Source organism: Onychomys torridus, chromosome 13, assembly GCF_903995425.1.
Source record: "Onychomys torridus chromosome 13, mOncTor1.1, whole genome shotgun sequence".
NCBI classification, from domain to species: domain Eukaryota; kingdom Metazoa; phylum Chordata; class Mammalia; order Rodentia; family Cricetidae; genus Onychomys; species Onychomys torridus.
In genome coordinates, this window is record NC_050455.1 from 45,816,801 (window position 1) to 45,834,038 (window position 17,238).

Genomic DNA, 17,238 nt, shown 5'->3' on the forward strand with positions numbered 1-17,238 from the left:
CTCAATATCTCTCTCACCGATTGGACTACTGGAGCTCCACATGGGGTTTGGCTGTGGATCTCTGCATCTGCTTCCATCAGTCACTGGATGAGGGTTCTATCATGACAGTTAGGGTGTTCGGCCATTGAATCACCGGAGCAGGTCAGCTCAGACACTCTCTCCACCATTGCCAGTAGTCTATGGTGGAGTCATCTTTGTGGATTTCTGGGGACTTCACTAGCACTCTGCTTCTTCCTATTCCCACGGTGCCTTCATTTATCATGGCATCTCTTTCCTTGTTCTCCCTTTCTATTCCTGATCCAGCTGGGACCTCCTGATCCCCTAAGCTCTCTTTACCCTGACCCTTGCCCTCCATTACCCCTCCTTCTCCACCCCCGGTTTGCTCATGTAGATCTCATCCATTTCTCTGTCGTTGGGCGATCCCTGTGTCTTTCTTAGGGTCTTCTATATGCTGAATGAATACCTTTACATTCCATCTAGTTTGTTTTTAACCATTTCAGTTTTCACCCTGAGTAGTTCAATGTAGCTGATGTGTTTCAATACACCAGGTAAGATAGAGAAATTTAAGTGTTTTCCAGCCTCTTAATGGAGTATTTTGAGGTTATCCCCTCAGGGATCCAATGTCCCCCTTATTTTATTTACTAAATTACACATTAGTGCCAGTCTCTGGGCTTTGTCTTTTGTCCCATTGACCCTGTCTCTGTAATAGTAGCACACCATTTAAACTGCAGCTGGGCTTGGTCGTTCCACTGATGCATGCTGGAGCTTGCTGTGTGCTCAGGTGGGTGGGTATGCGGATCATTCCCTGAGGAAAAGGAAAGTGTGGGTTAGAAAGGGGTAGCAGTATCCGGTGCTGGGAGCCGCTGCTTCCGGTGCTGGGAGCAGCTGGTTTCTCTTGAGGTTTGCTGTGCTGGTCTTCCCCACTTTCTTCTTAAGAAAAAAGAATCTTGAACTCATTCTGCCAACTTCCTCTCAGTGTTCTGCTGAGAAGCTGTTCAGTTTAGTTACATACATTAAACACAGTTTTAAACTAAGTGGTTAGTGTGGTCCTGTTTCATGAATCTGGTCTTCTTACACTTGCTTTTTTAGATCTCTGTACTGTGAAGTCTTTTCTCATATAGAAACTACAGCTTCCTTCCTACCTTGTGAACAGACGGCCTGTTGCTGGTTGTAATACCCAGATCAGTTTACATGATGATTTTATTGTGAGGTTGCCTGGTAGTCTCAAACTTAATTCTTTTGAACTCACCTATTTTCAGTCATCTCCTTGGTGAGTTGGAAAGAGGGATTTGCAGTCTTGGATGCCCCTTACTTTGGAAGATTTGGAGTGTAAGAAGGAAAGCTGGACCACTCTGGGGTGGAAAGCTCATGGTGCTGTTGGTCTGAAGACTAAGAAGGGAGAGCTGCCTAAGGGAGAGGGTTTGGGAGTGGGTACAAGAAAGGAGCTTGAGCAGAAGAGGTGAAGAACAAAGTTATGCATTAAGGTAATCAGGACCGATTATGAGGGATACAAGTGAGAAGTATTTTTTACTGCCTTTATCTTTTTAGGAACAAAGTATGCACTTATATAGACACATGGATTTGGAGCCCTGAGGAGCAAGTTTCTCCTGTTAATATATTTATGACTGAAACACACTTTTCAGACTATCACTTTTCAAACAGTGTTGTTCCAGAACCCTCCACAGGCTGCTGCTGGCCTGCTTTCCGTGTGTGAAGGGAAGAAGCCAAGAGGACTACTTAGATTGTAGTAGGAATTTGACATCGATTGACCTCATTTTACTTGCAGATTCCAAAAGTACCGTTGTATAGTTTTTAAAAGTGCTGGTCCACCGATGCATGGGAAACTTGAAAAGTTTCCTGTGTTGGTCATGCAGGTATCCACAGCTGTTGTGAGCTCACAGTTGCAGCAGCCCTCCATGTTCAGGAGGCACTGTTTCATAGCGCTCTTCCCCATCCTTTGCTTTCAGAATCTTCCCCCTCCTGTCTGTGATGTTCCCTAGTCCTTGGTAGTAGTGCAGTTAACACAGTTGTCCCATTTGGGGCTGACCTCATCTCTTATTCCCAGCACTGTGACCAGCTGTGGATCTCTTCATTGACACACATATAAGCATAGATGTGGTAGATGATCTCTAGGCTCTCCCCCTTAGTGAGGAGCCATTGGCAGTGAGCAGTTGCTGAGAATTGTTCTTTTTTAGGAGGTGGCCACTGGTAAGTTTCCTATGCTCCAGGGGATGTCCCCACATCCCTGTACATATGGGCAGCACTAACTGGACCTAATTGGTTATCAAAGAAAAGACACAAAGTTGAGAGTGGTGTGTTGGAACATGGGAGAAATTAGAGAGGGAAATGGGGGTGGTATGACTTCACTAAATTGTTTTCATGTATGAAATTCTCAAAATTAAGTTTAAAAAAGTTCTTTCATGCTTAAGAAAGTATTCAAGGTATTCTTTGCTTGAACTGAACATTTGCATCTTGCTTGCAGGGTGTAGCTGGGAATCCTATGGTGAGATCTGTGCTTGACAAGACCAAGCATTCTGTCGAGAGCATGATTACGACGCTGGACCCCGGCATGGCTCCATATATCAGTATGTATATAAGTGAGCCCAGCGTGGGCCACGTTTCTAGAGTCTTTATCAGTGTCAGTTCATAGTTCCAGTTCATTTCAGGTGGTCATCTAATTGATAGAAATTTCTCCTGTGCTCTTAACTCAAATTCATCCTCAAGCAGAGTGTTGGTGTAACTAATTTATCTTTTTCTTAGTCATCTTATATAAGTTTTAGGACTTCATAGTATGAACTTTGGAAGCAAGAAGGAGTAATTTGATAGTAATTTTTATATCTTTTTAGTGGTTTATGTTGATTTTTCTTTATTCATTTTTAGCTTTCAAGTAATACTTTGTTTACACTTGGTTTTGGAAATTTTCCTAATTATCTATTTTAATCAGTGTGTTTATGCTTAATCAGGAATAATGTTTTTGGAGGAAGCTAATTTAGCATTTAATAAAACTTGATCACTGAATGTGCTGGGAACATTGTTTTAGCTTCTTTTGAGTCCTCATTAGATATCCTCAGACAGTTGACATTTAATTTTTATGTACATTTCCAGTATATGAACAAATAGGGATTAGCTAGGCCAGCACTCGTCAGTAATCCTGTGGAAAGTCTTGGCAAGCTGGAGCTGTGCACTAGATAGCGGAACAGAAGTCGATAGTAACAGTAAAAAGCCAGAGCTTGTCTCGACTCCATTGGTGATTGCCTGTCTATATGTGTGCATTGGTAAGACCCTTAGAGACTAAGTACAGTTTCCAAGTTCTTGTTCTGCTAGACACTGATGCTCAGAAGAGCTCTGTGACACATGTGTTTTTATTCGGTTTGGGGTAAGGAACCTGGGTTTAGAGGGGTAAGTTACTATATGGGGTCATGCAACTTGGTGGAGCTCAGGTGAATTTACATATACATGTATCATTCATCTGTATCTGTTTATGTCTCTTTTGCTTTCCATGTAAAAGAATTTGAATCAGGAGTTAAATCAGGTAGCTATATATAGTTAGTTACACATGCCTATAATCCCAGCACTTGGGAAGTGGGATGTGGAAGGCTAGCCTCAGCTACATAGTGTATTCATGGTCTCAAAAATCAAAAAAAATGCAAACACAAAACCCCAAAGAGTTCTTCCTGTATGTAACCATCCAAAGGATTCATAAATTTGATTTTACTGCATATATTTTTATATTCATATATCCACATCATTCTAGTTGGAAATACTTACTAAATTACATATTTCTATTCTTTTCTTGTACATATTTGAAATGAAGGAATGAACATTTTTGGAGCTCTTCCTGTTCCTTTGGGCATACCAAATTAGAAGTCAGTACTTAGAAAGCAAGGCCATTGAGGTGGCAGGTATTTTTCCACAAAGAAGCCAGCTCTGTGTCTTCCTCAAGGTGATGAAGCTGGTAAACGAAAAGACGTAGGATTCAGCCTTTGACTTCTCCTCCTGGTACCCTCTCCTACAGTTGTCTGCAGCAGGCTGTGCTTCAGACAGCGCTAATGTGCTCTGGAGCTTTCGTAGAATACTGAAGAACTGTGCTGTAGTACCACAGGTGACTCGGAGCCAGTAGGCGTATGCTAGCCTTGGCTCGTGAGTAAGACTGCAGATGCTGTGCTGAGTCCCCATCCTTAGATCACAAGGGAAATTGGTAGTTTGGTTGTAAGCACATGTTGGAATAGCATGCTCTGAGGTTAGAGGGTGGGAACTGTGTGTGGTTGTATCAGATGGTATGATAAAGAGAGGATTTGTGTCTGACCTGGGTTTGAGTTCTGACAGTAGTGATTGGCAGCTGTGTCATGGTGGGTGAGGTTTTGCCAGCCTAACTCACATGTATGAGGCTGCTAACAATTAGTAAATTAAACAATTAGTAAATTCGTAAACAATTAGTGTAAGCCTATGGTGGAATGTCTAGAAAGTTACTGCTTAAATTTGGAATTGAGATTTCTTTGGGTTTCTGTAGAATCTGGAGGTGAAGTGGACATTGTTGTAACCTCAAATAAAGATGTGAAGGTGACTGCTGTCCGAGATGCCTTCCAGGAGGTCTTTGGCTTAGCCGTGGTTGTGGGGGAAGCCGGACAGTCCAATATCGCCCCACAGCCAGTAGGCTATGCAGCTGGATTAAAGGTGAGTAATAAAAGCTTTTCTGGAGGATGGGGCTTGCAGTTCATTGCCCATAATTGTGGTAACAGTCCTGTGGTCTGTGTGGAACTACTGCTGTTTATATACTGAAATACCGGCTTTGTCATTTGTCAATCAACACTGTAATGTTACAACGCTATAAAGGAGTTTTAATTGAATGAAATCTCAATTAGGTTTTGATTATTGGAGGAGGATGACAGTGGCATTAAGAATGAACAAAAAGAATAGATGATCTTGAAAGGAATCTTTACAACTTAGTATTGATTTTCCAGTCAGTTACTGAAAGTATAATATCTTTTGGGTCCCAGTACACACGCACACAACTCTGATACACTGTTACATGGACACCGTCATGCAAGAATCAATGGAGTTTATATCATCCAAACATTTTCCTATCCTAAATCAAGGGTAGGGAAATCCTAGCAAATTCTGTGTCCTCTCTTCCCTGTGTTCTATGACCTCACTTCCCCTGCGTCATTCTACCATGCTTGCTTCCTTGTGCAGTAAAACTCAGAATTCTGAGCATTTTTCCCTAATTCTCTGTGCTTTCTCAAATGCCTAGCCACACTTCTGCACTTCCCTGTCCTAAATAGAGTGCACTCGAAGCCACCTGTAATGGCTTGCTTGCCATTCATTTGGCTGATCAGGGGCTTTCCAGGCAGGTGCTCTGTTGTTTAGATAGAGTTTGGGATAGCCAGGCTGGCCTCACCCTTACTCTGGAGCCAACACTGGCTTTGAACTCCTGATCCACCTGCAGAGTTGTGGGATTATAGATGTGCAGCACCCGGGCTGACTTTCCTTTAGTCTGTTTTTCACCCTTGTGGCTTTTGTCCGAGTTCATCTGTTGCTCTCTGTCTGCTTTTGTGCTTCCGGTGCTGGTCCCTCCATTTCTCTCTGCTTCCTCTTGGTCTCTGTCTCCATGCACTCCTTTGCTGACCTCATGTCGGCCCTGGCCTTAGCTAGCGTCTTATGCTGACACTTGAGCTTCCTATTGCCACTAAGACTGCCTGTGAATTCTTAGTTTATGTAAGAGTTGCCTTTTTGACACCTGTACGTGACTGTCCCAAGCTCAGCATGTCTAGAAGGACTGTTCTTTGTCTTGTACTCAGTCCTGCTTCATCCCAGTGGACGGCAGGCAGTCCTGCCTCCCACTTCCTCAGATGAGAAAAGGACACCAGCTGCAGCCTCCTCTTGTTTCTATTCCATCACTCCATCTTGTTTGTAAGACACACTCAGATGTGCTATGGTTTTTCCTGTGAGGTTGCCACACACCATATTAGTGAGTCTGGTACTCTTGCTACCAAGGGAAGAAGGATTAGGTCCCTGTAGGCTTCTGGCCACAATGTTTTAAAAGAAGATTTTTTTTTTTTTAAATGTTTGATTCTGTTTGGATACAACTTTACATGTGCAAATAGATATTGGTATGTGTATCCATTATAGTAAAGTCATAGCCAGCAGTCCTGTAACTCCTGATGGGATGCAGTTTGGTTAGCACACACATTTTCCTCCTGAAGTATTTCAGAGCCCTCCTGTGCTTAGAGAGCACTTCAGTGTTATCCTTGGGACCCTTTGAAGAGGTGGCAACTTTTATCAACACAAATGCAAAAGGTGGCACCAAGTACAGCAGCAGCAGCAGCTACTTGTTACAAGGTGTGAGCTTAAACGAGAAGGTAGTGGCGTTTGTGTAACTCAGCTGGAGATGTGCAGGACAGACAACTTATTTTGTAGTTTTGTGCACAGCTGATGTCAAGATTACCAATAAATTTTAGTAAATAGCCGAATTCACCAGTATAGACTCTAGAATTATTGAGGATTAACTATATTTACTTTTAAAAACTTTGTAAAGGAGCATGTAATGTTTCCTTTGACTTTGACACCAGGGTGCATTTATGAAAAAGGACTTCATGCCATATAATAAAGCTAGTTGCTGCCTGTAGGGTTTGCATTCGGTCAAATCTAGAGATGAAACTGGTCAATTGGGAAATAAATCTATACCTACCATCCATGTAAACCTTAAGATACATACATACATACCTTCATAATGTATACATCATATACATATACATATATTTATATACACACATCATAAACACACACACACATACACACACACGGATGACTTTTGTTTGAAAGGTGAGGACAAATCTGTCACCTAGACTGAGTCTTTGCTTGTCAAGGTTTCAAGATTGGCTTTCCCATTGTTTGGTGTTTCACATGGCAAGTTCTTGTTGAATACTTTTTTGTTTATGTCTAATGCCAAGCCTAGGAAACATAATTGATCAAAATTAGACAGCTAGAATTCACCTGCTATAGATCACCCTGTCTCAGGAAAAAAAAAAAAAAAAGCTAGATTTTTTTCAGAAATAGATCTTTGTAGTGTGTCTGAGACTATGTCTTGCTATGTGGCCCAGCTGGTCTGGAACTCCCATTCCTTCTGTGCCCAGCTCTCAAGTGCTGGGATTGCAGCTCCCCACCCCCAACCTTTGCCCTTTGAACATCTTTATCACACCATTTGTAACCACTGTTCATGAAATGATTCAGGTAATAGCTGGATGAAGCAGCCTGCCCTCATAATCTGACTTTGGGTGCCCTATTGTCCGATATAGACCCTCAGCTCTGAGTTATGTGCAGGTTTCTCAAACCTGTTTGGATTTATGAATGACAGTTATCCTGCTGAATCAGTTTCCATGTACCATGTACACTTGTGACTTTTAATTGTAGTAGTGTTAGTGTTGCTGCATGTGTATTTAAAAGGGAATTAGAAAAACTCGGAAGACACATGTTGAGTGTAGGTGTGGTCACAAGCCCAAAGTCAAGAACCAGCCAATCAAACAGATACCAGGGCTGAAAGATTTTTATTCTAGAAGATGACCTTTTTCTAAATGAACATTTAAAAATAAGGCTGTATATGAGTAGTCAGTTAGAAATTATAATTTTAAAATAATCTCATCTAATAAATTGCAACCAACACAATACTGCATGATGGAATAATTTGGAAAATGTACCCTAAACCTAATACCAAGGGAATCCCATTGGATATTGTTACTGTAGACCTGTGGTTCTCAACCTTCTTAATGCTATGGCCCTTTAATACAGTTCCTCATAGGTGGTGACCCCCACCTGTAAAATTGTTTTTATTGCTACTTCAGAACTGTAATTTTGCTACTGTTGAGAATCATAATAGAAGAACTGTGCTTTCCAGTGGTCTTAGGTGATCCCTGTGAAAGGGTCCTTAGACCCACAAAGGGGTCGTGACCTCTGTGTTGAGAACCACTACTCTGTACCTTGGTATTGCGTGAATGTTTACAGTGAGTGTATATGTTACATATGTGCATGTGTTCTGTAACTAAGAACTGGTGTATTTAGTATTAGTACTGTTTTGAGAAACTGGTTTCCAGCCTGTCCTGCTCTTGCTCAGGGTGCCCAGGAACGCATAGACAGCCTGCGGAGAACTGGCGCCATCCACGAAAAGCAGACCGCCGTGTCGGTGGAGAACTTCATTGCTGAGCTGCTGCCCGACAAGTAAGAGGCGCTGGGGCTGGGAGTCAGCACAGCTGTGTCTGGAGTTCCCGGGGCATGCCTAGAAGAGGGGTCTCCTGCTCTAAAGCCAGAGTGCAGTGTCTGCCTGCTCTCATGGTGGGACTGTCCCATGCTCAGCTGACACTTCTCTCCTCACCTTTTGTAATGGAGCAGTGCAGAGCCATGCCTGCTTCTGAAACTGTGCCGACATCCACTGCTACACTAGGACCGAATGTAAGATATACCGCACGTCAGCGTGGGTAGGCGGGATTGAACACTGGGAGTAAGCACACTGCTTCCTGTGGGGACTCACATCCGAGATGTAGGCAAGAAGACTGGATGTGCTTAGTAGGCTAGAGTTACACAGCACTGTGTGGTTAGCTTTAAGGGGCTTCTGGAACTCACAGTTCAGGGTTGTTTGGGGGCTCTATGTCTCTGTGTTTTTAATAGATTTTTTTTAAAGGAAAAGTGTTTTTGGAAATGCTACATTATTATTATTACTTTATAGTAAACAGCCATGCTTTGGTGAATTCTACTTTCATTTATAATTGCATGGTGGTTTCATATTTGTCTTAATTTTTTTGTTTACTTGTTGCCTAGCATTTATAACCATAATTTGCAAAATCTGGCCTCTACTGAGCTGGAAAACATCTGCCAGGTAAAGCCATCACCTAAAAGGGAAATCATCTCTAAATGTGCTTGTTGGGTAAAAGGAGCAGAACCAGAGGGACGTGGCTAGTGCTCTTCACATGTTGTCATCTGTTGATGCTGAGTTGGAAAAAGTAGTCTGCTGTCTTCTTCCACATACAGAATAACACCAGGGCAAGTATTCTAAGAAGAACAGACCTGGATCTGCTGTCAGTTCTGGATTAGTGTGAAGTACACAAAAATGTTCTTACAAATGTGTTAAGCATCAACTTTTTGGGACTTGAGTGGTGTCAGTAGGTGGTCTCTTCGTGGCTTCTGAATAGTGTGAGCCTTTTTTTGCTCTGGGAAATGTATCTGCCTTAGAACCACGGTTGGTCATGTTGTCACCTTGCCTTGTACACAGAAAAGGAAGGTGGAGATCCTTAGTGATCAGAAGTGATCAGCTGAGATTCTTGCCACCCCTGGCCCCGTGGTGATTCTGTTGAAGGACTTTATGAAGGAGAGGGAAATCTGAAAGGTCCCTTGCCAGGGACTGAAAGGGAGGGCTATGGCACACGGCAGTGACTGCATGTTCACAGTGAAGGGGACATAGGATGGGAAAGCAGGTCTCAGGCTGCAGGGTCTGGTGGAGGTGGAGTTCTGTGGAACAGAGGTGGACTGGAGTTGTGTGTGTTGGTGATGAGAGAGACTGCCATGCCTTCAGGGCAGCTTCTCAGGATGCCAAGGTGCTTGCCTCAGGTTGAGTCAGTGCAGTATCCTGTTGGAGACTGCCCACAGCAGGCAAAATGAAGCAAAACAAGGTTTAACTGAGCTTAGCTACACTTTCTTGAACGAGAACATTGTTAAAACAAAATACGGAATTTTGGTGAGTAGTTAAGTAGGATAAATATTATTCAGTATTCATGAGTTAAAACATGTTTAAGATATGAATGTTGAGACATTACAAAGTACCATTTTAATATTCTACAGAGTTGCTTATGTTGCTCTGTGTCTTATTTACTCGTTTTTAAAAATGTAAGTGTTATTGCCTTATTCATTGTGTAGTTCTTTGTGCTTATTAAAGGTACTTATTTTTTAAAAGATGGAGACATTGAACATAGCCTTGTCTATATGCCCTTAGTACTTAAATTCATTTCAGGGTTGTTTGATATTTCAGGTAGCTAGAATTCTAATGCTTTCTAAGTTATCTTAAGTATGTTTATGATGTCTTGTTTTTTATAATCTATAGTAAGTATCTTTCTACAGAAAAAGTACCTTGATTTCATGAGTGTGTTTTCAAAGGCTGACCCTAGCTTTGAACATGTGATTCGAAGGGTTCATGTTCATGAGGATCAAGCACAGGGTTATTTCCTCTGAATGAGCTTATTTCTTGATTTACTAGTGACATTGTTAGATGGCTACATGCTGGTGAGAATTGGTATTGCAAATTTCCCCTTATTTTAGCAAGTACTGTTAAAAATATTATCCACAAGGAGCTCTTTGCATGTTCAAATAAATGCAATTTTTTTTATCAGCTGTGTATCTGAGTACCCCTATTCACATTATCCCTCATCTTAGCAAGAAGGAAGTTTCCCAGGATCAGTGATTTCAGTTTTCTTTTTTTTTACTCTTCCTGTCTCTTCTTGGAATTAAGACAATCGAGTACTCTTATTTTTGCATTTATGTCCGAGTACAAACTAATCGGAAAAACATTTCCTTTCTGAGAGCTGTGATAGTTAATCTGAACAGTAAGTACAACTTTTCCTTTGTTTCTTCACTCTCCTTCTATCTAGCGTGTAAACAGCGTGCTTGCTCCTGTCTGTGTTCTAGATGGTTTGACATCGGCTGCCTGGTGGTTGAAGACCCCGTGCATGGCATCCGCCTGGAGGCCTTCACTCAAGCCACGCCAGTGCCTTTGGAATTTGTGCAGCAGGTCGGTCTCTTTGCCGTTTCATGATGCTCCTTATTGATTGTGAGGATCAGTGGCTCTGTCTTTCCCTTTTGCTGTGCTTGTCAGTTTCCTGATTGTACCAGGGAAAATACCATTTTCCCTTTTTACGTTCGTGGCCCTGAAATCAGAAGAACATTGGCCTTTAACCCTGTTTCCCATGTACTTTGTGTTTTCATTTCCTTTGTCCACCTGTGGTGGTCTGGCTGTGGATGCAGGTGCAGAAGAGTGTGCATGTGTGGAGACCAGAGGACAGACAACTCAGGTGCCGCTCCTCAGGAGCTGTCCACCCTGCTTTGTGGTTTTTTGAGACAAGTCTGTCAAAGACCGGAAACTCACCAGCCAGGTGAGGCTGGCTGACTAGTAGTCCCAGGGATCCTCCTGTCTCCACTTCCCGTGCACTGGGATTTCAGCCATGTGCTTTCTTTCATGTTTGCCTTTTCGTAAGTGACTGCTGGGTCTTTGTCCTACACAGTAGTCATTGACCAGTTGAGTCATGTCCCCTGTTTATCTCCTCTTTATCCTACTGTGTTATCTCTTTCCCTTCTCTTTGATCTAGTCATTTTTAGTTGTCCATTTTAGTAACAAGTCAATATGTAAAAAGTTAAATGAAAGTCGGCGTGGTGGCACACACTTTTAACCCCAGTACTTGGGAGGCAGAGGCAGGTGGATCTCTGTGAGCTTAAGGTCAGCCTGGGCTACAGAGCAAGTTTCAAGCTAGTCAGGGCTATACAATTAAACTTTTCTCAAAAACCCCAAATAACAAACAAACAAGATTTAGATGAGTGCTGGAGAGGTGGCTCAGTGGTTAAGAGCACTAGCTGCTCTTCCTAAGGACCTGGGTTCAATTCCTACATGGCAGCTCACAACTGTCTGTAACTCCAGTTCCAGGGGATCTGATGCCTCTGCAGACACCAGGTGTGCATATGGTACACCAACATACAGGCAGGCAAAATACCCATACACATAAAATAAAAATAAAGTTTAAAAAATGTAGTTGATAGGAATTTGTCTTTAGATATGCTGGCTGAAAAATGGACCTAATGATGTGCCCATGGACAGTTTCCAAACTGATTCACATATCTGTATATATTTTATGTAAGTGTTCTCTTAATTCTCTAATGAGCAGAATGGATGTGCCTATCATTGGGGTCTCTGTACCATGAGCTGATTTGGAGTGTGTGGACATTTGACAATATGGGAAGAAAGTTGGTGTTCTCTGAGAAAATGTGTGTAGTTACATTTCAGTTTAATAAATGGCCATAAAGTTGCTAAAGGGGTTAGAGGTCCTTCCTTATGTTTGCAGTGTGGAAAGATGCTTGTTTGGAGTTTTGATGTTTTTCTGAAGCGTATTTATACCTAAGTTCTCTTCAGAAGGTCATGCAAACTCTCCTATTGCTCTCATGTGTGGAGGCTTTAAGCTGATGCTGTGCATGTTGTGCTAATAAAACTTAAAATGGACATAAGATGACAGGTCCTGGGAAGATGGAAGTTTTACCACTGTTGATTCAGAAGTATTAGATCTTTAATAGTCGAGGAGTCTCTGCCCTGTTTCATGTGACTTGGCCTAATCACTTCCATTAGCCCTACAGGGAACGAGCGCCACCCAGCAGTACATCACTGACCAATGTCTTGAGCTAGATCTGCAACACACTGCAGCTGGTTCTCGCTGCTCACTGTGGCAGTGAGACACCAGAACTCTGTGCAGCTCCTGCCGTGAGGCCTCACCCACACTGCTCAGAGCAGGTATCGGAATCACTGGTAACCCCACCAAGCCCAGAACACCCCAGAGCACTGCGTCCTGACACAATAGCTGCAGATGGGCTCACAGAGCAGCTGTATAGTTACGTGTATGCTAAAGAAGACGGGTTCAGGAGAGCTGCTGTGTAGTTACATGTATGCTCAAGAAGACGGGTTCAGGAGAGCTGCTGTGTAGTTATGTGTATGCTAAAGAAGACGGGTTCAGGACAGCTGCTGTGTAGTTACGTGTATGCTAAAGAAGACGGGTTCAGGAGAGTTAAGGGACTTGTGGAAGTAACAAGCTTGCAGTTGAGCTCATCAGGATTAGAGGTCTCTGTGTGTGCTGGAAAATCAGGCCCATCTCCAGTCTACTGATACAGCAGCAGGAGGACTGTTGGGGTTTAAGATGGCTCCTGTCACCGCATTGTAGACGCTGAGGTAGATCTGGGGTCAGCACATAGTCATCCCAGGGCAGGCTCTGGCCTATTACCTGTTTTTATGTTTATCTTGCATGGACCTGCCAATCTTACTCATAGACTGTTTATATATAGTTGCTTTTGTACCAAAAGGGCAAAATAGAGGAGTTGTGGTGAAGACTGGCTTCAGAACCTAGAATCTTCACTGTTCAGCCTATTTCAAAAGAGGTGTGTTGGCCCCTGTGCTGGATGTTTGACTGTTTTTCATTGTAGTTTAGTTTGAGGACTGATTAGTTGGACATGCTACTCTGACAGTGAAGTAGGCCCACATGTACGCATGCATCGAATTGCTGTCATACTGCCAGGTGTCAGACAGAGAGCACGTGGTTAGTGTGGGCCCTTACTAACAGGGATTCATATACTTTAGAACACATGCAGGTGAGTTGGGGAGGCCTGGGGAGGTGCGCAGCAAGCCACGGAGTTTGCTTGTTCTGTTTAATTTGTGTTGTGTGGTTTCAAAATTTCCAAGATAAACAGTTATGTGCATTGAAGTATCTTTTGTTTCTAGCTGTTCACATTTCTCTGGGTTTTTTTTCAACATAATATTTTTATTGATTATTTGTGAATTTCACACAGTGTACTCCGATCACACTCACTTCCCATCCTCCCAGGTCCACCCTTCCACCCTGTGCCCCCGCCCCCCCAAAAAAGAAAAAATATAAAGCCGGGCGGTGGTGGCGCACACCTTTAATCTCAGCACTCGGGAGGCAGAGCCAGGCGGATCTCTGTGAGTTCAAGGCCAGCCTAGTCTACAAAGTGGGTTCCAGGAAAGGCGCAAAGCTACACAGAGAAACCCTGTCTCGAAAAACCAAAAAAAAAAAAAAAAAAGAAAAGAAAATATATACCAAGTCCAACTTGTGTTGCTCATATTCCCACTGGAGCATGGTCAAACTTCTAGTGGCCATCTCCTTAAAGGTAACTGAGTCCTCCCCCACCCCACCAGAAACCATCAGCATCCCTATCACATTTTTAAGAGTTCTCTGCCATGCTTCCTGATCTGTCCTCAAACGTCTTATGTCTGTGCCTTGTCACAGTTTAGTAATTTTAAGGGCTTAAAAAACATTTCTTCAGTAAATTGTCCTTGTCGGTATGTGTCCTAGCAAAAATCTGTTAAAAGACTTTCATATAACTTATGCTTCTTTCCCATCCTCACTAAAATCTGGCTGCTCCAAGTTTTGCTTAACAGTATCAGGTCACTCAGAAGTATGATCTTTGACCCAGCATCACAGGTATCACCTACACATTTGATTTAACAAACAAACAAATAAATAAAAAGCTTCTCCACCCCCCTGTTCTGAGCTACTGAGTCAGGACCTGCCTTATAGCAAGACCCCCAGGAACTTCTGTGGTGTGTGAGGAGCAGGCTCCCCGTGGACTTGTGTGGTGTGTGGGGAGCAGGCTCCTGTGGACTTGTGTGGTGTGTGAGGAGCAGGCTCCTGTGGACTTGTGTGGTGTGTGGGGAGCAGGCTCCCGGGGACTTGTGTGGTATGTGAGGAGCAGGCTCCCGTGGACTTGTGTGGTGTGTGAGGAGCAGGCTCCCGTGGACTTGTGTGGTGTGTGGGGAGCAGGCTCCCGGGGACTTGTGTGGTGTGTGGGGAGCAGGCTCCTGTGGACTTGTGTGGTGTGTGGGGAGCAGGCTCCCGGGGACTTGTGTGGTGTGTGGGGAGCAGGCTCCCGGGGACTTGTGTGGTGTGTGGGGAGCAGGCTCCTGTGGACTTGTGTGGTGTGTGGGGAGCAGGCTCCTGTGGACTTGTGTGGTGTGTGGGGAGCAGGCTCCCGGGGACTTGTGTTGTGTGTGGGGAGCAGGCTCCCGGGGACTTTGAAGACCGGCTGTCTCTCTCTGTGACGCCCGCTTCAGTACTGGTCGTACAGCGCTGCACTGTCTCTGGCAGGATTGCTGGGAAGCTGTTTGATGTAGCTCTTGACTATTTGTGTTGGAATAAGCTGAAGTGTTTCCAATTTAGTTGTCCTAGGAAATGGTTTTTGTTTCTGTAAAGAAAGCTCCTCGGGTGATTGTGAAGCAGCTAGTGGGATCTGTGTACAGTGCAGATCCATTCTGCATGCAGATATTCTCTGGATTGTGCTAGCACTCTAAACAAACCCTTGGATCTACTTGCCTTTCACTCCTGTGTGTGAGCAAATGGTTTTCAGAGGAGCGGGTACAGGCTCTGTCAGGGTGGTGATTGACAGTGCTGCTGGGAGCTGGCCTGGTATGGCCTGGCCTGGCCTGGGTGCTGTTGGAGAGCTACCGACTCACATGAGCCATGTTTGCAGACTAGTACATCCTTTCTTAAATGGGCTAAAGACTCAATATACAGCCTCTCTCTGCTTGGAGGTTTGTGACTATAAGAATATCTTTGTACAAACGTCTTATTAACATGAAGTGACCCTGGATGTAGAAGTAGAATTTTAAGGCCTCAGAGTGAGTCATGAACAGGTAGAGTTGTTTCAAGACTTGAGCGTGCACTCAGCCCTGTGTTTCAGCCTCAAAACCACTGGAAATGTGAATTACAAGGAGACCAGATTGTATTTGAACAGTGCGTGTGGTGGGCTGTTATTAACACAGTAGGTGTGTGCTATGTGGTTTGGTTCCTTTGACCCTTATAACTTTGTACAGTTGGTGCAGCAGAGCTGAGTTTTGAAGGTTTGTCATAATCTATATTAAAATGAGCTGAGACAAGATGTTGAGGGGTCATTTCTAACAGCGAGTTCCAGTGCTGTTTGACTGTGTGACAGTACCTCACTTTCCTTTTTCCTTAGGCACAAAGCCTGACTCCCCAGGACTACAATCTGAGATGGTCAGGCCTTTTGGTGACAGTGGGCGAAGTCTTGGAAAAGAGCTTGCTAAACGTCAGCCGGACTGATTGGCACCTTGCCTTCACTGGTATGTCTCGCCGACAGATGATCTACAGCGCAGCCAAGGCTGTGGCAGGCATGTACAAGCAGCGCCTACCACCCAGGCCCATGTGAGACCAGCTGCTGGGAAATGGAGACCCACGTCACCTTGATCTGTTAGAGGAGACTGGATAGCTTCCGTGAATCCAACACTTTTTACAACTTTCCTATAGGCTGCAGTCCTTTCAAGAGAAAAAAATGTTTTTAAATAAAGGCACAGTGTCATTCCAGTAAAACAAAAGAAGTAGATCCTCTCTTTACTGTCCTGATTCATACACCCTAGTTCTCAAAATATACACACACGTATTTACAGCACAATTCATATACCAAATCTATAAAGTGGCAGTCCAAACTCACATATTGGATGATTGTTCTTGGCTCATCATTCTTAAGAATTGAGGTCTGCCTGTGTTAACTATCTTTTTAAGGCTAGCTTCCTATTGTCATCTGTGTGTGCACATGCTCAACAGTGGATCTTACACAATGCTGGGGCCTGGGTGTGTGTGTGCACAGTTCCATGTGTTTTATAGAACATGGGCCAAATTAACAGAATGGATATTTTTTGTTATGTACATGCATATTTGGAAATTATATACTTGTTTCTTTTTTGTTTTAAATTTTGGCATTTTACAGATTTATATTATGAACATCAGAAAATAACGTTTCATTTTTCTTCATTGCTATGTGAAAACTAAATGGCAGATCATCTGAGTACATTTTAGCTCAGAAATGTGTTCCTGTTATTGTTTTTTACTTTGTTTTTGTGATTTTGTATATTGGTGTTTTGCTTTTGTGTATGTCTATGCACAATGTGTCTACAGTACCCAAGGAGGCCAGAAGAGGGAATCAAACCCTTGAAACTGGAGTCACAGGTGGTTGTTAGCAACTATGTGGGTGCTGGGAATCGAACCTGGCTCTTCTAGAAGAGCAGTCAATGTTCTTAACCACTGAACCATCTCTGCATCTTCCTTGAGTTGTTTTTGCACAGTGGTGTTAGCACTTCCACAAATCAGCTCTCAAGACAGCACTTCCTCCTGCATCCATTCACATCCTCCACGCTGTAAGAGGGCATCCTCCTCTTTGGGGATGGTCTGTGTTTTCTTTAATTAAGGTTACTTTTTTATTATTATTTGAGATTTTCATTCAGTGTGTTCTAATAACACTCCCCTCTACCCCTCCCCTAACTCTTCCTTTCCCACTACATGCTCTCAATTCTTGTCCTCTTTTTATTTTAACATCCACCAAGCCCAGTTTGTACTGCCCAAATAAGTGTGAGGTTATCAACCAGTTGACCTACAAGGGACTTGAAAACTGACTGTTCCTCAGAATCCATCAACTGCCAAT

The 17,238-nt window shown here is 43.3% G+C and overlaps 1 protein-coding gene across 1 annotated transcript in view; it reads left to right on the top strand.

Annotated features, from left to right (window-relative positions):
• The window catches only part of Prrc1 (proline rich coiled-coil 1), a 29,112-nt gene extending 12,438 nt beyond the window's left edge, over positions 1-16,674 (top strand). Inside the window, exons 5-9 of the mRNA XM_036205279.1 lie at positions 2,483-2,585; positions 4,511-4,674; positions 8,108-8,211; positions 10,666-10,768; positions 15,760-16,674. Of these exons, the coding sequence (XP_036061172.1) occupies positions 2,483-2,585; positions 4,511-4,674; positions 8,108-8,211; positions 10,666-10,768; positions 15,760-15,969 (684 nt within the window). The 3' untranslated portion in view covers positions 15,970-16,674. The remainder of the gene's footprint in view (positions 1-2,482; positions 2,586-4,510; positions 4,675-8,107; positions 8,212-10,665; positions 10,769-15,759) is intronic.
• The last annotated feature ends 564 nt before the right edge of the window (positions 16,675-17,238 follow it).